The 24,884-nt window shown below is 41.6% G+C and overlaps 1 protein-coding gene across 2 annotated transcripts in view; it reads left to right on the top strand.

Annotated features, from left to right (window-relative positions):
- esf1 (ESF1 nucleolar pre-rRNA processing protein) overlaps window positions 1-24,884 on the top strand; it is a 40,880-nt gene that overhangs the window by 10,452 nt on the left and 5,544 nt on the right. For both annotated transcript variants that reach the window (XM_028597970.1, XM_028597964.1), the window contains exons 5-11: window positions 178-287; window positions 789-941; window positions 6,545-6,659; window positions 7,962-8,169; window positions 10,880-11,071; window positions 15,101-15,228; window positions 18,794-18,884. In XM_028597970.1, the coding sequence (XP_028453771.1) occupies window positions 178-287; window positions 789-941; window positions 6,545-6,659; window positions 7,962-8,169; window positions 10,880-11,071; window positions 15,101-15,228; window positions 18,794-18,884 (997 nt within the window). The remainder of the gene's footprint in view (window positions 1-177; window positions 288-788; window positions 942-6,544; window positions 6,660-7,961; window positions 8,170-10,879; window positions 11,072-15,100; window positions 15,229-18,793; window positions 18,885-24,884) is intronic.

Raw genomic sequence — 24,884 nt, 5'->3', positions numbered from 1 at the left:
AACACTGCTAGCCCCGTGTTGGTTTGAAGGTTTGGGGTTTGCTTTGTAGTGAAGTTGTTGTACATCAGTCTGGACACAAACTAAACTGGGGCGTGTGATAAAGTGGGTCACTTTTCAAAGTGGTGAATGTCGTCTGTAAGAGAGATAATGAGCAGTGCATGCTGGGTGTTGTCTCAGATCTACCCGTCAGAGTTTGGGAAGGAGAGGCTGAAGGCGGAGCAGACCAAGGGACCGCTGGAGCTGAGAGCTCTGCCCGACGACTCGGAGGACGACACCGAGGAGGAGAAGTAAGCAACGCACGCTCATAAATCTCTGGGATGTAGATTAACCCTTGTGTTGTCCTCGGGTCAAGTTTGACCCGTTTTCAAAGGTTTTCATATCAGAAATATGGGTTTCTTAAAGGTCCTATGATGGGCGGCTTTTTGGATGCTTTTTTATAGGCCTTAGTGGTCCCCTAATACTGTATCTGAAGTCTCTTTTATATAGACCTTAGTGGTCCCCTAATACTGTATCTGAAGTCTGTATAGACCTTAGTGGTCCCCTTTTACTGTATCTGAAGTCTATAGGCCTGTGGTCCTCTAATACTGTATCTGAAGTCTCTTTTATATAGACCTTAGTGGTCCCCTAATACTGTGTGTGTGTGTGTGTGTGTGTGTGTGTGTGTGTGTGTGTGTGTGTGTGTGTGTGTGTGTGTGTGTGTGTGTGTGTGTGTGTGTGTGTGTGTGTGTGTGTGTGTGTGTGTGTGTGTGTGTGTGTGTGTGTGTGTGTGTGTGTCCATCCCCTCTCAGAGGCTACAGAGAGAGGATGCGCGACTACCAGTTCAAGCGGCTGAAGTACTTCTACGCCGTGGTGGAGTGCGACTCGGCCGACACTGCCGCCAAGATCTACCAGGAGTGTGACGGCTTCGAGTACGAGAGCAGCTGCTCCGTCCTGGACCTCCGGTGAGAGAGCACAGATCTGACTCGCGCTGTCGGCTACGCTGCTGGTTAGCGGAGCGTACAGTACAGGCCAAAAGTTTGGACACACCTTCTCATTCAATGTGTTTCCTTTTTATTTTCATGACTATTTACATTGTAGATTCTCACTGAAGGCATCAAAACTATGAATGAACACATATGGAATTATGTACTTAACAAAAAAGTGTGAAATAACTGAAAACATGTCTTATATTTTAGATTCTTCAAAGGGTTTGCAGAGTTATCAAAGAAAGCAAAGGGTGGCTACTTTGAAGAATCTAAAATATAAGACATGTTTTCAGTTATTTCACACTTTTTTGTTAAGTACATAATTCCATATGTGTTCATTCATAGTTTTGATGCCTTCAGTGAGAATCTACAATGTAAATAGTCATGAAAATAAAAAAGGAAACGCATTGAATGAGAAGGTGTGTCCAAACTTTGGGCCTGTACTGTATGTGCCTCTGAATGTATCTTTTAACCGGCTACAACTACAACACACACACACACACACCGCGTAGGATTGTGTGAGTCACATGCGAGACGTAGAGCTTTTCTTTTGCTTTGGGTTCGTTGTCGTTTCTTCAGTTTTTTTTTTCATAGCTGTGAAACATCTGTCTACTGTCAGCTGTTATCAGAGGACGCAGGGGAGGGAAACAGGAAATAGAGAGCCGAAGTCCCGCCCCTTCTACTTCCGGTCCACGGGACCTTAATTCTAAAAAAAAAAAATATATATGAACGACAGTCAATGGAGAGATAATTATTATTTTTTGAACCCGTTTGAATTGAGCCATGCATTACAAATATGATGTTCGTCAGTTTAAAACATTATTTTTCAACCGAATAAAGTCTCAGTTTTTCAACGTTATCGAAATCCATTCTGTGGCTGTTGAGGATGTGTAAACGGCTGCATAACGGGAATAATCACTCAAAGTTAACAAAATTTTAATGAATGAATGTATTGAGCCTGCGTAATGATTTAGGGAGCCCGTGTTACCGTAGCTACCGTCGCCTGCATCAGCGTTACCGTATGAGAACAATAGACGCGCACTCCTTGCCTTTTTTTTTAAATTTAATTTAATTTCCCGTTTCCCGAGATTAAACCCTACTCAATAAATGTGAGGTAACAATTTGCACTCAGTCTGTTTGGGTAGATTTCACCACATGTTTTGAGTGAAGCATATCTACATTTAACAGCTATATGATACACTAAAAGAAATTAGGTAAAGTCTACCTAATATTTCTCAATACATTACACAACTTATTACTTATAAAAAGTAAGTAACATTACCTCTTGATTGTAAGCACTTACTACTTAATAATTGTTATTAATAATTAAACAATATGAGTAATTAATCATTACTTATTCAGGGAAGGTAAACTTTACTTTAAAAAAAGTATTGTCAGACACGAGACGGAGATATTTGATCATGTCAATTTCTTTTAATCAATGAAATGTTCAAAAAAATAAGGACAGGAGGAGGTACAAAAGAACCCTCTCCACTCTGCATATTCAACTGAAACAAGTTCCTTAAACCCTTCATATGTGGATTCCAGTTTGTGTGTTATACCAAACATGAACATCTTACATTTGCAAAGCCTTATGGGGTTGTTGAAGATAACCAGTCAGTCTGTGCCTGAACGAAAAACAGCATTTTCCACATCTCAACACCGTGTCCCTTTGGTTAAATGAGTAGACAGCCTAGTACCAGTCAGAATCACACTGAGTTCAGTCCTTGCTCAACCAATATGTATTTTTTGAATAACATTGATCCATGAGATGATATGCATTATTTGAATGTAGTGAATTTCAATGTGACACTGCTCTTTGGGAGATGAAATTGTCTGATTGCATTGCACAGTGAGCATTCTTCAGCACCAACAGTAAGTTCCCAGGAAACAGTCTGTGCCTGAACACGGTGACAAACAGTTCATCATTAGCTTACTTTTGAGGCTCTGGACCTTCTTGAGCAGCTTTGCTCTGTCAATCACCAAAAGAGTTTCTGAAATACTTTAAGTATACTCAAGCTTCTTGGAATACTTAAGTTTGAGAGCGTAGATCAATCCCATCAACAGCACACATGCCTTGGTTCGGTTTCAACACACACGTTCAGCACTTTGTTTCCCTCCATCGCAATCAACACATCTGCTGTATGCTCCTTGGCTGCAGGATTATGGATCACAAGCACCTTCATGGTTTAGTCCATGTTGTCCTCATTTTCATCCTCCATGTTAAAAAAAGAAACAAAAATATGCACTTTTAAGTTAAGGACAATAACAAGATACTATCCCAACACATTTATCGATCATGTTTTCTTGGTTAAGCCAAATCAACCCAAGTAGAGTTTGTTTTTAATAATCAGCACCTCAATACAATTCTGTGACAAATTAAAACTGTGACTTTATTGCCTATTTCTCACCTCAAATGTTTTTAAAATCCTATTTTAGTAACTGATTAGCAGTAATGTGAGAAAGTTTGCATAAAGTATGTTGGTTTAAAAACCTGCATTATTAATATAACCAAGTTACATTATGATTTTAATTGTGGATAGACCTCCTGCCTCATTACAAACTAAACTGACATTAGAAGGGGTGGCATGTCTGTCCCATAATGGTGGCTGTGCCAAGTATCCACAGTTTCTATGTACTATATATATATATATATATATATATATATATATATATATATATATATATATATATATATATATATATTCACACACCTCATTTACAGTGTATTTGTGTATTGTAGTTAGCATATGCATGTAACAGAGATTGACCGGTTGTTGCACTGCCCTCACAGTTGAGTTCACCCTTTTTTATCCACCCCTATCTCAATTGTATTGTATATTAAATAACAAACGGATTTGGTAAGATGAAAGCTGAGTAAGCCAAACTTTATGTAGCTAAGGTTGGCCTAAAATATATTTTCTCAAAAGCAGGTAATGTCGGGGCTTATCAATACTATTAGGTAACCTTACTGTATCTATCTGGCCACATAGCTAACGTTAGGTGACATTACCTGTAATGTTAGCTAACATTTAGAGCCTACATGGTTCAGCCGTGAAAGCAATAACGTTACATTGTGACACTGTCAAATGCCACGACAGGTAACGTTAGCTAGTTTGAAGTAACGTAACTAACATCTCTTCCAACAATCTCCACATTGCTACGTTTTAGTAACATTAGAAGCTACCTTTCAACTCTGGCATTAGCTAGCTAGCTGGCACTCGGTAGCTTGCTAACTTTTAATGACAGACTGCCATTGAGTAACTTGTAAGCCAAATATACACTCTAAACCAACCATTAAATAAGTTTATTACACACAGTAACCTGTTAAAAAGGAATCTTACCTTAGCTAAACCGAACAGCTTGACTCCAGTGTCCCGCCAGTGAAACGATAGATCTTGACCAAGAACCAGCACGGACGCATGTGCACTTTGAACTGCAGACTTATCATTTTGGGGTAGATTTTATTATATTTTTTTAGGCTGCAAATGTTAATGTTATAAAATATTTAATGTAGGTAGAATTTACCCATTATTGTATATTTGCTTACTGACTAATATATTTGCAGTAAAATGTAAACAATTTGCATGTGTTGTATTTACTACCCTCCAAAATCTGTTTTTACAGTGTAGCGCTGGAACAACAGCTCCGCGTATGTTACGATAGAAATGTAATGATGTAAACTAGGGCTGTCCTCGACTAAAGAAATCCTTAGTCGACTAACACTTATAGGATTTAGTCGACTAATCGATTAGTTGATTTAATTGACAGAGCTGTGAGCTTTGAGAGGTGGTTAAGACTAGAAAAGCACAATATAAATGTAGTTAATTAACCATCTGTAAAACTGAGTTTCTCCACAATTAATCCTGCAAAAGCACCACTTTAAATCTTGTGTTTACCATAAATTTACCAAAAAAGTTTCTTGGAAATAAGTAATTAAAGGTACAATATGTAATATTTCTGCTTTAAAATGTCTAAAAACGACCATACCTATGTTATATATTTTTATGAGTTGTGTTCTTACACTATCCCAAATGTTTCCACCAAATGTCAAACCCAGAGAAATCGGTAATTTTATTTTCAGACACGTAGGGCTGGGCGATATGGACCAAAAGTCATATCCCGATATATTTTGGCTGAATATCGATATACGATATATATCCCGATATTTTTTCCGCAAAGTGAGAGTAAATGTTCAGTCAAAGCCAAATATGACATGTCACAACTAGTTTCATAGAAACCGGCTATTTCAGTGAACAGTTGCAAAATCAAATGAATAAATAATAAACCGGTTTCTTCACCTGGTTCAATGCTCAGCTGTTCAAATAACAATAAAATGTAAACATAAATACTGTATAACAACAGGAGTACCTTTTTTGAAATCAAAGCTCCATAAGGTTTGTTTTAGTTTTTTCCAACGTTTTAAATTGTTAAATTTTTCTTCTACACATTTTCAGCGCTTATTTCTACGTCCCATATTTTCTGATATAGGGCTGGGCGATATAGAGAAAATCCGATACCATGATATTCTTGACCAAATACCTCGATATCAATATTGCGGCGATATATTCCAGAGTTGACAGTTGGTGCTCTCGCAAAATATCTTCACACTTAGATTTTAGATAAATAATCATTAATAATAGAACAGCTGGAACAGTTTGGTGAGTTCAGAAAAGTACATCACTTCACTGTAATGCAGCCTTTAAAACCAGGAAAAGACACTTATGTCATATCACGATATTACCATATACAAAATATAAGACGATATCTAGTCTCATATCACGATATCGATATAATATCGATATATCGCCCAGCTCTACAGACACAGCACGTTTCCTTTAGTCGCCCGGCAGTGGCGTCGTATAACCTTTCACCCTCCAGTTACTCTAACTTCCGTCAGAAACATGGTCAGAACATGATACGTTCAGGAGTAATTGTAAATCATACGATGTCACAGAAAAAAAAATACTTGTAACCGTAGTACTGCTTTTTTTTTGCCATACAGCATAATTTTGTGATTAATTACATCCCACTTTTTATCACAGTAATACAACAGAGACCTCAATATCGATACCAGCTTAACCTTACTACAATGTGCTAACGTTGATGCTAAAGCTTTGTGGGTAACATTATGAGGTTACAACATCGTTCAACACGCTAATAGTTATTTTTAGTATGACTGTTTCGACCACAGCTAACAGGACTGAGCTAGTTACCGTTAGCCCCCAGTCAGCTAGCAGCCAGCTACTTTCATTACAGCAAAACTGGAATGGGTAAACTCGTCCGTGAACTGATGCATTCTAACCGACAGCGAAGGTGCTTAACACTAAAAACTCCCATAATTCCACGCAACTTCCCAACGTCATCAAAAGTCCAGTTTTACCGTCCATTGTTTTGGTTGAGAGACCCCTAGCGGCAGAAAGTTACATATTGTACGTTTAAGCATCAATAAGCATAAAAAAATGACTAATCGACTAAAGAAATCTTAGTTGACTAAGACCAAAACGACGATTAGTCGACTAATCGACTAAGAGGTGGCAGCCCTAATGTAAACCTGCCGTCGATTCTTTCTTCAACAGGTTTATTCCGGATGACGTCGAGTTTGAGGAGGAGCCAAAAGACGCGGCCACAGACGTGAACCTCTCCGACTACACGCCCAAACTGTTCACCTCGGCCGCCAACGCAACATCAAAGGTAAGAAGACTGACCGGTACCGCAACTTCAAAAATAAGAACCTAGATTTCTTTTTTTTTCTTTTTTTTAACTTCTTTAACCCTCTTGTTGTCTTCCTGTCGACCTGCAACTTTTAGTTTTTCCGAGTCAAAAATTTTGGTCGTCACTTTTGTGGCTTTCCCCCCCATGTTTTTGTCACTTTTTTCTGACATTTTCGTCACTTTTTTGACATTTTTGTCGTATTTCTGTCACTTTTTTTTTTTTTTGACATTTTTTTCACTTTTGACATTTTTGTGACATTTCTTAGCCTAGAAATCTAGACTCCCCCTAGTGGCAGCAAATTTATTTGGCACTCTCCGTTGACTTTCAAGCTGCAAAAACCAAATTTTGGTCAGGCCAATCACATCGTGTATAGAGTCGGTGGGCGGGGCTTATGGCTGCTGCTGCTGGTGAACAGAGGTCTTCTGGAAGACTTGGAGTTCAGCTTTTCTTTGGTAAAAGAGCAAAGAACGGCACAGAAATCATTTTTAAAAAAGGAAGATGTGTTCAGAGTTTTGCCGACCGGATACGGCAAAAGTTTAACCTATCAACTAGCTCCGCTACCTTCTTCGTTGCTCTGCCTGGTTGTAGCGCTGTCCTATTACGTGCAGAGGGAATTTGAAAGACAACCGTTGATCCCGCCCCTCGGATCGAGCTCCGTCAATGGTGAGTTCACAGACCCTACATCTGGATGTGGGTCTGGCTTGTCAGGCTAGACATTTCTGTGACATTTTGTCAATTTTTGTGACATTTTCGTCCCTTTCTTTTACATTTTTTGCATTTTAGTCACTTTGACAATGGTCACTTTTTGACATTTTTGTCACTTTTGACATTTTTGTGACATTTTGTAAATTTTTGTGACATTTTCGTCAAATTTTTTTTATATTTTTGTCAATTTTTTTAAACATTTTTGTCACTTTTTTTCAGACATTTGTCCCTTTTTTTTTTTTTTTTTTTTTTACATTTGTGTCACTTTTTTGTCACCTTTTTTGACGTTCGTCAAAATCAGTTGTTTTTTCTCCAAATGCTATAAAATTAACTACAACACCCAAATTCAATGAAAGTAGTGAACTGATTATTTATTTAACTTGTGAAGAGCGTTGTAGGGAACCATCCACGTTATTTTTTTTGACGATTTGTTTGAAAGAAAACCCAAATTTCTGATACAGAAACATTTTGACCCGAGGACAACAGGAGGGTTAAACGAGCTGATTTTTCGTACGGTTAAAGCCAGACGACAGGACTTTGGGACTGATGCGCGTGAGACTGTGTTGAACCAATCAGGTGCAGCTGACGTGGGACGAGACGGACAACGAGCGCGTGACCGCCCTGAACAGGAACTTCAACAAGGACGAGCTGCTGGCCATGGACTTCAACGCCTACCTGGCCTCCTCCAGCGAAGACGACGAAGAAGAAGAAGAGGAGGAGGGTGAGGAAGGAAGGTTAGAGTTTGGAGAGCCGGAGAGTGGAGACGAAGACCCAACAGCAGAGGGTGAGACAGAAACTAGAGACACGGAAACATTGATGTAGCTCCTCACCCGCTACGTTTACATGCACGTATTATTAAGGATGTCCCATAGAGCTGTCAGTCTCCCTCTATAATACCATTCAAATTCCATTTGTTATTTTTTTTATATTCGAATAATATTCGACTAGTTAAAGTGATGGTTCGGAGTTATTTCACCCTAGGGTCCTTTGCACCACGACGTCGAGAACAACCCCCCAGAAGCTTTTTTCACCTGGGTCCAACATTGGGAGAGTTATCAGCTGAATAGCCTAACGCAGGGGCTAATGGATCCAAGAGTGTATCCCCACTAATAATCCCCAAAATGGTACCAAACTTCTACACTAGTACAAATAGGTTATGTACTCATAAAACGATGGATTGGAAAGTGTGTAAGTACACCAGAAGTTTATGTAAATAACACTTGCCTGCTGGCTTCTCGTCTCTGCTGCTACCGGGCAGTTAGACGAGGGCTTAGGGACCGTCTACAAATTACAACACCGAAAAGAGATGCAACAAAAATATGTATTAATTTAATGATTAAATAAGGTCAATGTCTCCAAACTTACCTCAGTTATAACTTGTCTCCTGCTAGTTGTACCACAGCATCTTTAAAAAATAAGTTAAATTAATAAATATTATAGTAATACGTTTGGTATCATTTTGGGCATTATTAGTGGGGTAATGTCATAGACTGTATATATAAGAATGGACCAGCAGACCCCGTGTCTCTGGTCTGAGACCAGTGGAGGATATCAGAAGTCTCTTTCCCGGTGCTGGCTGAGTGTTACTGAGCAGCCTCCAACTGAGCTTGAAGACGTAGATGTGACGTGAGCAACGTGTCTGAAAGTGTGAAGTCTTCTGGTAGCTGTGAGAGAGAAATCTCAATCATTCCCAATCTCACAGAGACGGAGAGTGTAGATATATGTAAGGAGATAACATAGACACAGGCTAATTACTGATCACTAACATGCTAGTTAACATTAGTAATTACTGATCACTAACATGCTAGTTAACATTAGTAATTAAACCTAAACAGCTAATGGAAGTCCAAACTGCCTGTGAGCTTCTCCTGTACTATACGGTAATTCCTCTACTGTGTGACAGTAAGTCTCGTGGTTATGACACAATCGTTAGCCTATTTTTATAAAAGCGTCTGCTACGGAGCCATAACGTGAGCTACAAGGTAATGGAGCCTTTTATACATTGTCGTGTTTCTTTAGAAATAAACAACGCACAAATAGAGTCTTTAAACGCTTCAGGTGTAAAGTTATTCGCTGTCAAAATGAATGGGAGTCAATGGGATGCACCCAATGTTCGACCCAGGTGAAAAAAAAGCTTCTGGGGGGGGGTTGTTTGGCTTGAGGCCATGGTGCAAAGGACCCTAGGGTGAAATTACTCCGAGCCATCACTTTAATGCTTATATGCAGCCTGTTATTAATATGTACTGCACTACTCTGGCTTATGCATTGTCAATGCCACTATAAGCATGTGGTTGTTGTTACACGTTCTGTCAAATTTAACCGGAAAACGACACAAGGGTTAAAAGTAGCTGTGTGTTTTCTCCTTCTTATCGGGTCTGCAGCCCTGCAAACTGTCAGTCGGTCGGTTTGTGTACAGCAACCATAGCAGCGCACAGAGCTGACCGTAAGCCGTAAACAGGGCGAGAGGCCACAAACTGTTGTAACAACCCTGATTGAGACGCAGATTCTGAATGCTCTGTATACAAGTACAAAGAATGCCACCAGAATATCACACACGTCTTAATCTGAAAATAAAGAGAGGCTAAATTCAGACAAAATCCTTATTCTCAATATCCAAACGGAATATGCTGTTTACGTGACACCCTTATCAAATTTTATTTTTATTTTACCTTTTATTTAACCATGAAGAGACTCATTGAGATTAAAAACCAGTTTTTCAAAAGTGTCCTGGCCAAGACAGGCAGCAGTACAACCACACATACAGTACAGGCCAAAAGTTTGGACACACCTTCTCATTCAATGCGTTTCCTTTTTATTTTCATGACTATTTACATTGTAGATTCTCACTGAAGGCATCAAAACTATGAATGAACACATATGGAATTATGTACTTAACAAAAAAGTGTGAAATAACTGAAAACATGTCTTATATTTTAGATTCTTCAAAGTAGCCACCCTTTGCTTTTTTTGATAACTCTGCAAACCCTTGGTGTTCTCTCAATGAGCTTCATGAGGTAGTCACCTGAAATGGTTTTACCTTCACAGGTGTGCTTTGTCAGGGTTAATTAGTGGAATTATTTCCCTTATTAATAAAAAAGCAAAGGGTGGCTACTTATAAGACATGTTTTCAGTTATTTCCCACTTTTTTGTTAAGTACATAATTCCATATGTGTTCATTCATAGTTTTGATGCCTTCAGTGAGAATCTACAATGTAAATAGTCATGAAAATAAAAAGGAAACTCATTGAATGAGAAGGTGTGTCCAAACTTTTGGCCTGTACAAACGCAAAATACACAGAAACACTAGAAATATAAAACAACTGAAACAGCAAATCTTTCAAAGTCAACCACAATTGGGATGCATGTAAATGTACATCATTGATGTATTCTTTGATGTCTTTTGTTGTGTGTGTGTGTGTGTGTGTGTGTGTGTGTGTGTGTGTGTGTGTGTGTGTGTGTGTGTGTGTGTGTGTGTGTGTGTGTGTGTGTTGTAGCTAAACGGCCGGCTGAGTCCGTCGTCGTGGAGGCGGAGAAGAGACCCCAGGAGGAGGAAGAGAAGAGAAGTAAAAAGAAGAAAAGCGAGGAGCAGATCTCAAAGTACAGAGAGCTGCTGAAAGGAATCCGGAACAAAGAGACGAAGCTGCACGAGGAGAGAGACATGGAGATGGAGGTCACCTGGGTGCCCGGTACGAGGAGACTAGACTAGACCATCTAACCCTAGACCATCTGTCCAATCTGAGGCTACGTTCACACCGCAAGTCTTAAAGCGCCCATGTTATGCTCAATTTCAGGTTCATAACTGTATTTTAAGGTTGTACAAGAATAGGTTTACATGGTTTAATTTTCAAAAAACACCATGTTTTTTTTGTACTGCACAGCTCTCTCTCACTGCTGCAGATCCTCTTTTCACCTGGTTTCTGTTTTAGCTACAGAGTGAGACCTCTTTTCTTCTTCTTCTTCTGTACTATCTTTGATTGCACTCGCACCTGCTCAGTAGCTCAGATGTAGATCATGTCAGCTAGCTTACTCTAGAGACAGTAAAAGAAAGGCTGTTTCTAGAGATGGTCCGATACCATTTTTTGCTTTCCGATACCGAGTACCGATCCGATACCAGTGTGTCATATATTTTATTATGTTTTAACAGCTGTATACTACTATCTCTGTATGGATGGGATGTTATTTCTATCTTTATTGTCTGTCTGGTTCAGGTTAAACTCTTTGTGAAACATGAACAAACACAAACAATGAATGCCCCAGAACTTTCTTTAATTATCCAGTTTGACAGTCAGTTATAACGGAAAAAGAACATAAATAAACTACTTTAACGTAGATTTTCTGTAGGGTTTTATTACGTGGTATCGGATCGGTGCATAAACTCCAGTACTTCCCGATACCAGCGTTTTAGGCGGTATCGGAGCCGATACTGGTATCGGTATCGGACCAACTCTATATGTTACTCCAACTTTGGTCAGTTCCAAGGCAGGATCAGCTGGGAGACTTCTTCTAAACCAGGGAGCACATGGAAGTAGTTCTTTTGTAGATAACGGTGAACTTGTGTGTGTTGTAGCAGTGCTTTGCTATTGAGAACGCTAGCATGCTATGTTAGCATGCTAACGCTACGAGCTAACGGTTGTGGTTAGCCAGCTCATTTCAAATCAGCTGATTTTGAACAGCTCACCGGGAGACTGAAGGCAGGACACATTCAGAAACCGGATCTCACTCAGAACACCATGGATGGATTTTTTTCAAAGTTTGTATGTGTCTGGAAGCACCAGAGACACAAAGGGCCCATAATATGGGCCCTTTAATGCCTAATTCTGATTTATTTTTTTTGGCTCAGATCCGATTTTGTGTTTGGCTGTTCAACATAGGGTTGGGCGGTAATACGGTATACTGCGGGGTCTTAAAAATAACAATGGTATCAGTTTTAATACCGTCTATATATACTTATATAATACTTATATAAGAGACAAGGATTAAATATTAGATATAATGTATGTAATTATGTGTGGTTGTCATGTGTGGAGGAGAAAGTAGTTTATTTGTAAGTTATGTTATTATAGTTTCAGTATTAGTGTTTGGTATTCAGTAGGGGTGGGGAAAAAAATCCATTCAGCATAGCATTGCGATATTTTTCATGGCAATTCTGTATCGATACACAGACGCCAAGTATCGATCTTTTACGATATATGTGTTGGTCAGTTTGTCTGCTTGACAATCCCCATTTTGCAGCAATAAAATGGAAGTGAGATGAACAGACAGAGAAATGTATATTTTTAGATAAAACAGATGTTGACAAAATTGTCCTTGGGGGACATCATTTGAACTTGGGGAAAAATCTGAATTTGGAAAAAAGGTAATACATTGCAATCTATCGCAGAATGTTTAAAATCGCAATAATATCGTATCGTGAAATAAGTATCGTGATGATATCGTATCGTGAGGCCTCTGGTGATTCCCACCCCTAGTATTCAGTTTCTGAACGGTGCACAAGCCAGCAGTTTGGTGACACCGTCTGAGCCTTAGGTCATAATTTTTAATTAATCACGGTGATACCGTATACCGCGGTGAAATAGGGAGGAGGTTTGACGGTATCAAGATTTGGATACCACTCAACCCTAGTTCAACATGATCTTTTAAAATGTGGCCTATATCAGATTCCAGTGTGAGCTGTTTTGAGGGTTTCGAAGTGACCCGCATGCGCAAAAGACCAATAAGAACGACATCAGACGCAGCACGCTGTCGCACTAAAGTTAGGGAGGTTAGGGAGGAAGTCAGCATTTTCGGCTTTTATTTCAACATGTTTGTGTAATTGCAGCCTTAACATTAATGAGCAGGTGCTGAGGAGGAGAACAATAGAGAGAGAGAGAGAAATTAGTTGTTTTGGCTTTTTGTGGAGTTATGGCTGCAAATTCTCTACAGAGGTCTGTGTGACCGGACGACTGATTTGCACGTTGGGACCGGGAGTTTTTTATATCAGAAATATGGGTTTCTGTCATCCAAATTGCCCAAACATAACTTGGATGCATATGTGCATTGTATGGAAGCCACGCAACGTTCTTTTTTCAATTATTAATTACTTCCATTGAATTTTGGGTGTTTTTATTTAATATTATTTAACTCTTGTGTTACACTCTTTTTTTTTTTTTTTTTTTCGTTTTTTGATGCCTTTTTCAGTTTTTTTTTTTTTCTGCTTTTTCCAATGTTTTAAATTGTAAAATTTTTCTTCTACACATTTTCAGCGCTTATTTCTACGTCCCATATTTTCTGATATAAAACAACATTTTTAAACTGGTCAACGATCCATCACCAATTAAAAAGAAACTTCAATGAGTTCAATGATAGTGCTCTTCATTGATCGACTCTACCTTAAATGGTTCAAATGTTATGAAAGGGGGCGTGGCCTGAGTAAGTGGGCGTGGTCATATTATAGGGGGCGGCTCAGTATCACACGTAGACCACACATTCTAAGTTTCATGTAAATCGAATGATGTTTGTCATATAAGGTGCATTTCCTTTTGCCAGCGGGGGGCGCTATGACCAAAAGTCAATTTTGGCCTGTACCCTTGTCAATCGTGAGAAATTTCAGGCAGATACGACAACGTACACTCAAGTTACAACAACTCGTTAGTATAGCACGTACAGTTTTGGGCCTACTTCCTGTTGCCACTGGCGTACTTCCTGTTGGGTTTAGGGTATGGCTCCAATGACGTTTTGTGTCCGTCTTGACATGTTACATATGTGTACCAAGTTTCCTGAGTCTACGTTAAACTTATTTTAAGTTTTCTAGGGTGGCGCTAGCGAGCCATTTTTGTGCGCCTATTAAAATTCGTACATTTTCAGCAGAATTGATGCAACCGTCAATTTATGGTGTGTTTTTTAGTATGTTAAGCCGCTCAAAAAGGTGATTAATTTGCCAGAAGACAGGAAATGAAGAATTCCTTCAGTTTGCATAGGGTCTTCGCCGCTGTCGGCACTCGGGCCCTAAATATGCGTAAAGGGTTTTAAAACCGTATCGTGACTAAACTTTAACAATAACCAGCCTGTGATTATTCACTCAATATCCTCTGAGTTTAACTCTTAGTCTTAATAATTCATAATTTCTGCTTTTTTTTTACTCAAAAATGAGGTATAATGTCATTTAAATTAGGTTTGTTGACCACAAATTAAAAAATAATGTTGAAAAAAGTGACAAATGTTTACAAACAACGTTAAAAGCGTACTGCAATGTTGGAAAACGCACAAAATAAAAAATCATTTTCAATTTAGACACGGAAGGACAACCGGTTAATGGTGGACGGGAAGACAACACGAGGGTTAAATGCCAATAAACCAGAACACGTTTCTCTCCCATCCCCAGAGTGCCATGTGGACTAGCCAGACCTTCCTCCGCAGCGCTGTGGAGGAGGGTCTGGCGATGACAGAGACTACCTTTCCATTAACACCCTAATATCCAGTCCTTCCACAAAAATGTTGAGTTTTTTAGTGATTGTTGCGTGGCAAAAATCCTTGATTATGCTGCACTTTTTCTTAAAAAATGAGGGATATTTATGCAATTTTATGCGATGAAATTGCATTTTTCTGGAGGGACTGGTTATCTACTATTGTATGGGTTCTAAAAGCCCCCCCATATAGCAGTTTGAGCTGTAGTAATGTTATTAAATGTTATTAAATGTTATTAAATGTTATTAAATGTGTGTCTGATCTGTCTGCAGGGCTGAAGGAGACGACTGAGCAGCTGGTGAAGAAGAAGCTGGAGGGCAAGGACAAGCTAACGCCCTGGGAGGACTTCTTACAGAAGAAGAAAGACCGGAAGAAGCAGAAGAAGTCGCAAAGAAAAGAGGTGAGATGATCGAGACACAAACGGGCCACCCCCCCACGGTGTATTCATTCACACACGAGACTCCTTTTAACCCTCCTGTCGTCCTCGGGGTCAAATTTGACCCCCGTTATCAAAATGTCTGTATTTTAACAAATTTGGGTTTCTTTTCCAACCACATTACCGTGGCATACAGAACTGGTGGTAGGGGGGGAAAAGGGACAACAAAAAAAAAGCTACAAAAAGGTTAAAAGAATTTCAGAAAAAGTGACATTTTGTGCCAAAAACATCCGAAAAGGGTAAAAAAAAGTCAGAAAATGTGTCAAAAAAGGGTTAAAAAAAGGGGACAAAACATCAGAAAAAGGGGTAAAAATAAGGGAACAAAACGTCAGAAAAAGGTTAAAAAGGGGGACAAAACATCAGAAAAAGGGGTAAAAATAAGGGAACAAAACGTCAGAAAAAGGTTAAAAAGGGGGACAAAACATCAGAAAAAGGGGTAAAAAAAGGGGACACATCAGAAAAAGGGGTAAAAAAAAAGGGGACAAAACATCAAAAAAAGGTTAAAAAAAAAGGGGACACAACATCAGAAAAAGGGGTAAAACGTCAGAAAAAGGTTTAAAAAAAGGGGACAAAACGTCAGAAAAAAGGGCAATAAAAGGGGACAAAACGTCAGAAAAAGGGTCACAAAAAAGGGGACAAAACATCAGAAAAAGGGGTAAAAAAAGGGGACAAAACGTCAGAAAAAGGGGACAAAACATCAGAAAAATGGCCACAAAAAAGGGGACAAAACGTCAGAAAAAGGGGTAAAAAAAAGGGACAAAACGTCAGAAAAAGGGTCACAAAAAAGGGGACAAAACATCAGAAAAAGGGGTAAAACGTCAGAAAAAGGTTTAAAAAAAGGGGACAAAACGTCAGAAAAAAGGGCAATAAAAGGGGACAAAACGTCAGAAAAAGGGGTAAAAAAGGGGGACAAAACGTCAGAAAAAGGGTCACAAAAAAGGGGACAAAACGTCAGAAAAAGGGGTAAAAAAAGGGGACAAAACGTCAGAAAAAGGGGACAAAACATCAGAAAAATGGTCACAAAAAAGGGGACAAAACGTCAGAAAAGGGGTAAAAAAAAGGGGACAAAACGTCGGAAAAAGGGTCACAAAAAAGGGGACAAAACATCAGAAAAAGGGGACAAAACGTCAGAAAAAGGGGTAAAAATAAGGGAACAAAACATCAGAAAAAGGTTAAAAAAGGGGACAAAACGTCAGAAAAGGTGTCAAAAAAGTTGACAAAACATCAGATAAAAAGGTTTAAAAAGGGACAAAACATCAGAAAAGGGGGTTAAAAAAGGGGACAAAACGTCACAAAAAAGGGGACAAAACGTCACAAAAAAGGGGACAAAACATCAAAAAAAGGTTAAAAAAAGGGGACAAAACGTCACAAAAAAGGAGACAAAACATCAGAAGAAGGGGTAAAAATAAGGGAACAAAACGTCAGAAAAAGGTTAAAAAGGGGGACAAAACATCAGAAAAAGGGTTAAAAAAAGGGGACACATCAGAAAAAGGGGTAAAAAAAAGGGGACAAAACATCAAAAAAAAGGGGAGACATCATCAGAAAAAGGGGTAAAACGTCAGAAAAAGGTTTAATAAAAGGGGACAAAACATCAGAAAAAAGGGCAATAAAAGGGGACAAAACGTCAGAAAAATGGGTAAAAAAAGGGGACAAAACGTCAGAAAAAGGGTCACAAAAAAGGGGACAAAACATCAGAAAAAGGGGACAAAACGTCAGAAAAAGGGGTTAAAAAAAGGGGACAAAACGTCAGAAAAAGGTTTAAAAAAGGGGACAAAACGTCACATAAAAGGGTCACAAACATCAGAAAAAGGGGTAAAAATAAGGGAACAAAACGTCAGAAAAAGGTTAAAAAAGGGGACAAAACGTCAGAAAAGGTGTCAAAAAAGTTGACAAAACATCAGATAAAAAGGTTTAAAAAGGGGACAAAACATCAGAAAAGGGGGTAAAAAAAAGGGGACACAACATCAGAAAAAGGAGTAAAAAAAAGGGGACAAAACATCAAAAAAAGGGGACAAAACGTCACAAAAAAGGGTCACAAAAAAGGAGACAAAACATCAGAAAAAGGGGTAAAAATAAGGGAACAAAACGTCAGAAAAAGGGACAAAAAAAAGGGGACAAAACGTCAGAAAAGGGGACAAAGCGTCAGAAAAGGGGGTAAAAAAAAGGGGACACAACATCAGAAAAAGGAGTAAAAAAAAGGGGACAAAACATCAAAAAAAGGGGACAAAACGTCACAAAAAAGGGTCACAAAAAAGGAGACAAAACATCAGAAAAAGGGGTAAAAATAAGGGAACAAAACGTCAGAAAAAGGTTAAAAAACAGAACAAAACGTCAGAAAAAGGGACAAAAAAAAGGGGACAAAGCGTCAGAAAAGGTGTCAAAAAAGGGGACAAAATGTCAGAAAAAGGGTTGCAAAAAAGGGGAAAAAACATCAGATAAAAAGATTTTAAAAGGGGACACAACATAAAAAAAAAAAGGTTAAAAAAAAGGGGACACAACATCAGAAAAAGGAGTAAAAAAAAAAGGGGACACAACATCAGAAAAAGGAGTAAAAAAAAGGGGACACAACATCAAAAAAAAGGTAAAAAAAAAAAAAAAAGGGACACAACATCAGAAAAAGGGTTAAAATAGGGTTCAGATAAGGGCTGTCAGAATGAACGAGATAATAACGAGTTAACATATGTTCCTTTTAACCCTCGGTGTTAGATTTTAGACATACACGCGGATAGCTCAAAATGCATCCAGATAACAACACCACTTGGCTTTAAAGGAACACGCCGACTTATTGGGACTTTATCTTATTCACTGTAACCCCCAGAGTTAGACTAGTCCATACATACCCTTCTCATCTCTTATTGGGACTTTATCTTATTCACTGTAACCCCCAGAGTTAGACTAGTCCATACATACCCTTCTCATCTCTTATTGGGACTTTATCTTATTCACTGTAACCCCCAGAGTTAGACTAGTCCATACATACCCTTCTCATCTCCGTGCGTGCTGTAACACTGTCTGACGGTTCCAGCATTAGCTTAGCATAGATCCTGCAGGTAACTGGTTCCAACTAGCCTACTGCTCCTAATTGTGACAAAAGTGACAAAATAACACCAACATGTTCCTATTTACATGTTGTGATTTATAGAGTCACAGCGTGTACACAAAACAACGTAACATGAGACACAGCCATCTTCTAACAGTAAACAAACCGGGAACTTGGAGTTGGAGTTATTTTGTCACTTATTGGGAGCAGTAGGATTAGGATTGTTCTGTGCTGGCCTGATGCCGCTGGAGCCGTCAGACAGCATTACATCACGCACAGAGACGAGAAGGGCATGTATCGACTTGTCTTACTCTGGGGGTTACGGTGAATAAGATAAATTCCCAATAAGTCGGCGTGTTCCTTTAAGAAAGTGGGCGTGCATGTTTACGCGAAGCCGTGATGCCACGTTGCCTTTTTAAAGTCCAGTCTCCCCCTGAATGTTTCCTCCTGTGGTTTTCTCATCCCATTTCCTGTGTTCTCTCGCATCAGGGAGAGGATGAGGAAGATCTCAGCGAAGACGAGCTTCCTCCAGACGTGGATCTCAGTGACCCCTTCTTCGCCGAGGAGCTCGCCGCCACAGGTGATCACTGCTGTCAGTCGACAGGGCTGCAAGGGGCGGGACCGGGACAACAATCGGGCCTCGGCAGCTCCGTTCATAATTACATAATACACACACTGGAGCCCAGTGTTGTGCCTGAACGCGTTCATGTTTTGGGTGAATGTAAACTGGATGTACTGGGGATGCACCGAATATTCGGTCACAGGAGATTTTCGTCCGGAAATGGGCCTTTTGTCACCAATTTTCGGCCGAAAAATGTTTTGTCACCGAAACAATACGACACACAGAAAAATGTTGTGACACACACACACAACACAAACACAGAGGCACGACACATCAGAGACAGACACACACACACACACACACACACACAGAGGCACGCACACACATCCACACACAGACACCACACACACACAGACACACACACACACACACACCACACACACACACACACACACACACACACCACACACACACACACACACACACACACACACACACACCACACACTAGGGCTGGGCGATATGGACCAAAAGTCATATCCCGATATATTTCGCTGAATATCGATATACGATATATATCCCGATATTTTTTCCGCAAAGTGAGAGCAAATGTTCAGTCAAAGCCAAAATCAAATATGACATGTCACAAGTAGTTTCATAGAGACAGTTGCAAAATCAAATAAATAATAAACCGGTTTCTTCACCTGGTTCATGATTAAATGCTCAGCTGTTCAAATAACAATAAAATGTAAACCTAAATACTGTATAACAGGAGTACCTTTTTGAAATCAAAGCTCCATATTTGTGATTCGTTCCAAAGGTCAATTAAGCTTTTGATATTAATATAATCTACTTTGTTCAAAATGTAATGCCTCATGCCTGTAAGCCTAGGTTTATAGTCCCATTCTTCCACTTGATACTGCTTCCACTTAAGTAAACTAAAAGATGAACTATCGACTACAAAACAAAGAAACTAATTAATGTGTTAATACAAAGAATATTTATTATGATCGGTTCACAGATCTGAGTCCAAACGGAAACTTCACCCTTCTGAACTAAGAGTTTCTGCTTCAAGGTGAAGTTTAAAACAGACTGAAATGTCCAGGCTCATTCCTCCACTATTTATTTCTGTATGTATTTATGCGTTACATGTCATTTTAACGGGCACTGAGCTCCAGATCCTGCAGCTGCAGACGGTCTCTGCTGCCCGCTGTGGCTTCTCTCCGTCCGCCTGCCGCCGGCAAACTTAGTGGAACTTTCCGCCGATATCGACATACAGGTCGTCCTGGACTACGTGTAAGATCCTACCGATCACCACTCTGTCTTTGGCTGGTCCGATTTGGATCAGCGGGGACCGCGCGCAGCAGCGCGAGGCAAAGCTGTGTTTTCCCTGGGAAGAGACGCTGCGGCCGGCCACGGAGCTCTCCGCCTCCCGCTGCCGCCCGGAGCTCAGGTTGCTGGTCGGGGCGGCATACATAATCATAAAACACATTGTCACCTGTTAAATGTTATTCATTGCTGTTTGTTCTTTTCATTTCCTCTATCGAACATAATTAAGCAGTACAAAAGTCCGGCATCTTTAGCGTTGATCTGAATGCTTCGCACCCCTGTTCCAAGATGGCGGCGGTTTTGACGTATGTTTAGAACCTCAAGGCGACATCTGTGTATATATCTATGGGAGTAAGGATCACATTTGAACTATATCGATATATGCGATATGGTCTAATTCCATATCTCATTTAAAAATATATCGATATATTTTTAATATCGATATATCGCCCAGCCCTACCACACACACACACACACACACACACACACAGACACACACACACACAGACACACACACAGACACCACACACAGACACACACACAGACACACAGACACACACAGACACCACACACAGACACACAGACACACAGACACACAGACACACACACACAGACACCACACACACACAGACACACACAGAGGCACGCACACACATCCACAGCAAACCACACACACACACCAAACACACAGACACCACAAACACACAGACACCACACACACACACACACACACACACACAGAGGCACGCACACGCATCCACGGCAAACCACAGACACCACACACACACACACAGACACCACACATACACACACAGACACCACACACACACACAGAGACACACACAGAGGCACGCACACACATCCACAGCAAACCACACACAGAAGCACGCACACGCATCCACGGCAAACCAGACACAGACACCACACACACACACAGACACCACACACACACACACAGACACCCCACACACACAGACACCACACACACACACAAACACAGACACCACACACACACACAGACACCACACACACACAGACACCACACATCCACAGCAAACCACACACAGAAGCACACACAGACATCCACACCAAACACACAGACACCACACACACACACACATCCACACCAAACACACAGACACCACACACACACACACACATCCACACCAAACACACAGACACCACACACACACACAGAGGCACGCACACACATCCACAGCAAACCACAAACACACACCGACACCACACACACACATCCACAGCAAGCCACACACAGACACCACACACAGAGGCACGCACACACATCCACAGCAAACCACAAACACACACCGACACCACACACACACACACAGGCACGCACACACATCCACAGCAAACCACAAACACACATCCACAGCAAACCACAAACACACACCGACACCACACACACACACACACACACACACAGAGGCACGCACACACAAACTAGTTCTTGTTAGAAAGTGAACTTTCCCAACACTGGTGGAGCCATTCATAAAACCTTCAAATGAACTACCATGGCACCATCTTGGAATACCATGGAAATGCTTCAATATTTAAACCATATGGGACATAGGACAGACGGGGATACTCCACCGTTTGTTGAAATAGTTCTTATCATGGTCTACCCTGGCTGTAGATAGGTGGGCCAACACATTTTTTTTTCTCAGTGCAAGTAATTAGGTTGTTTTTTTTGTCTTTTGTTGGCTCACTTTTACTCACAACATGCTAACCGGCAACATAGGATTCCATTCACTACGCTAAGCTAACTAGCGGCGACGCTGCCGGTGTTGCACCGGACTAAAACGATGCATGCACAAAAAATGCGTTGGCCCACCTATCTACAGCTAGGGGAGACCCCACCTATCTACAGCTAGAGGAGACCCCACCTATCTACAGCTAGGGGAGACCCCACCTATCTACAGCTAGAGGAGACCCCACCTATCTACAGCTAGAGGAGACCCCACCTATCTACAGCTAGGGGAGACCCCACCTATCTACAGCTAGAGGAGACCCCACCTATCTACAGCTAGAGGAGACCCCACCTATCTACAGCTAGAGGAGACCCCACCTATCTACAGAGGAGACCCCACCTATCTACAGCTAGAGGAGACCCCACCTATCTACAGCTAGAGGAGACCCCACCTATCTACAGCTAGAGGACCCCACCTATCTACAGCTAGAGGAGACCCCACCTATCTACTGCTAGGGGAGACCCCACCTATCTACAGCTAGGGGAGACCCCACCTATCTACAGCTAGGGGAGACCCCACCTATCTACAGCTAGAGGAGACCCCACCTATCTACAGCTAGAGGAGACCCCACCTATCTACAGCTAGGGAGACCCCACCTATCTACAGCTAGAGGAGACCCCACCTATCTACAGCTAGAGGAGACCCCACCTATCTACAGCTAGAGGAGACCCCACCTATCTACAGCTAGAGGAGACCCCACCTATCTACAGCTAGGGAGACCCCACCCTATCTACAGCTAGAGGAGACCCCACCTATCTACAGCTAGAGGAGACCCCACCTATCTACAGCTAGGGAGACCCCACCTATCTACAGCTAGAGGAGACCCCACCTATCTACAGCTAGGAGACCCCACCTATCTACAGCTAGAGGAGACCCCACCTATCTAGCAGCTAGAGGAGACCCCACCTATCTACAGCTAGGGGAGACCCCACCTATCTACAGCTAGAGGAGACCCCACCTATCTACAGCTAGAGGAGACCCCACCTATCTACAGCTAGAGGAGACCCCACCTATCTACAGCTAGGAGACCCCACCTATCTACAGCTAGAGGAGACCCCACCTATCTACAGCTAGAGGAGACCCCACCTATCTACAGCTAGAGGAGACCCCACCTATCTACAGCTAGAGGAGACCCCACCTATCTACAGCTAGGGGAGACCCCACCTATCTACAGCTAGAGGAGACCCCACCTATCTACAGCTAGAGGAGACCCCACCTATCTACAGCTAGAGGAGACCCCACCTATCTACAGCTAGAGGAGACCCCACCTATCTACAGCTAGAGGAGACCCCACCTATCTACAGCTAGAGGAGACCCCACCTATCTACAGCTAGAGGAGACCCCACCTATCTACAGCTAGAGGAGACCCCACCTATCTACATCTAGAGGAGACCCCACCCATCTACATCTAGAGGAGACCCCACCTATCTACAGCTAGAGGAGACCCCACCTATCTACAGCTAGAGGAGACCCCACCTATCTACAGCTAGAGGAGACCCCACCTATCTACAGCTAGAGGAGACCCCACCTATCTACAGCTAGAGGAGACCCCACCTATCTACAGCAGAGGAGACCCCACCTATCTACAGCTAGAGGAGACCCCACCTATCTACAGAGAGGAGACCCCACCTATCTACAGCTAGAGGAGACCCCACCTATCTACAGCTAGAGGAGACCCCACCTATCTACAGCTAGAGGAGACCCCACCTATCTACAGCTAGAGGAGACCCCACCTATCTACAGCTAGGGGAGACCCCACCTATCTACAGCTAGAGGAGACCCCACCTATCTACAGCTAGGGAGACCCCACCTATCTACAGCTAGAGGAGACCCCACCTATCTACAGCTAGAGGAGGACCCCCACCTATCTACAGCTAGAGGAGACCCCACCTATCTACAGCTAGAGGAGACCCCACCTATCTACATCTACACCTATCTACAGCTAGAGGAGACCCCACCTATCTACAGCTAGGGAGACCCCACCTATCTACAGCTAGAGGAGACCCCACCTATCTACAGCTAGGGGAGACCCCACCTATCTACAGCTAGAGGAGACCCCTATCTCTACAGCTAGGGAGACCCCACCTATCTACAGCTAGAGGAGACCCCACCTATCTACAGCTAGGAGAGACCCCACCTATCTACAGCTAGGAGACCCCACCTATCTACAGCTAGGGGAGACCCCACCTATCTACAGCTAGGGGAGACCCCACCCCCACCTATCTACAGCTAGGGAGACCCCACCCATCCCCCACCTATCTACAGCTAGGGGAGACCCCACCTATCTACAGCTAGAGGAGACCCCACCTATCTACAGCTAGGGGAGACCCCACCTATCTACAGCTAGAGGAGACCCCACCTATCTACAGCTAGAGGAGACCTCACCTATCTACAGCTAGGGGAGACCCCACCTATCTACAGCTAGAGGAGACCCCACCTATCTACAGCTAGAGGAGACCCCACCTATCTACAGCTAGGGGAGACCCCACCTATCTACAGCTAGGGGAGACCCCACCTATCTACAGCTAGGGGGAGACTGTGATAAGCCCTATTTCAACAAACGGTGGCGTATCCCTTTAAACGTTCAAAAACACCAAAGTACAAAGACATATCGAACCAGACGCGAGCTTTTATTTTGAAAAGTACTACGGACTACAGATGAAAATTAGCCATCAATGTCAATTGATGTGCACTGTCCCTTTTTAAATAAACAAATAAATAAAATAAATAAATAAAGTAGGAGCCAGACGGGAGGCTCCAGGCTGCAGCCATAGATTATATTTTGGGGCCATTTTTTAGGCCTTTTATTTCTATAGGACAGCTTATACTTGAAAGGAGAGAGAGAACCTCTATATATGGGCGCCCGCTCAAACTAGTGGGATACACTAGCCTAGAAATATAGACTCCCCCTACTGGAA

This window comes from Perca flavescens, chromosome 2 (genome assembly GCF_004354835.1).
Source record: "Perca flavescens isolate YP-PL-M2 chromosome 2, PFLA_1.0, whole genome shotgun sequence".
Lineage (NCBI taxonomy): Eukaryota > Metazoa > Chordata > Actinopteri > Perciformes > Percidae > Perca > Perca flavescens.
The sequence above is the reverse complement of the archived record's forward strand: the minus strand, read 5'-3'. Positions and strand labels throughout refer to the sequence as shown.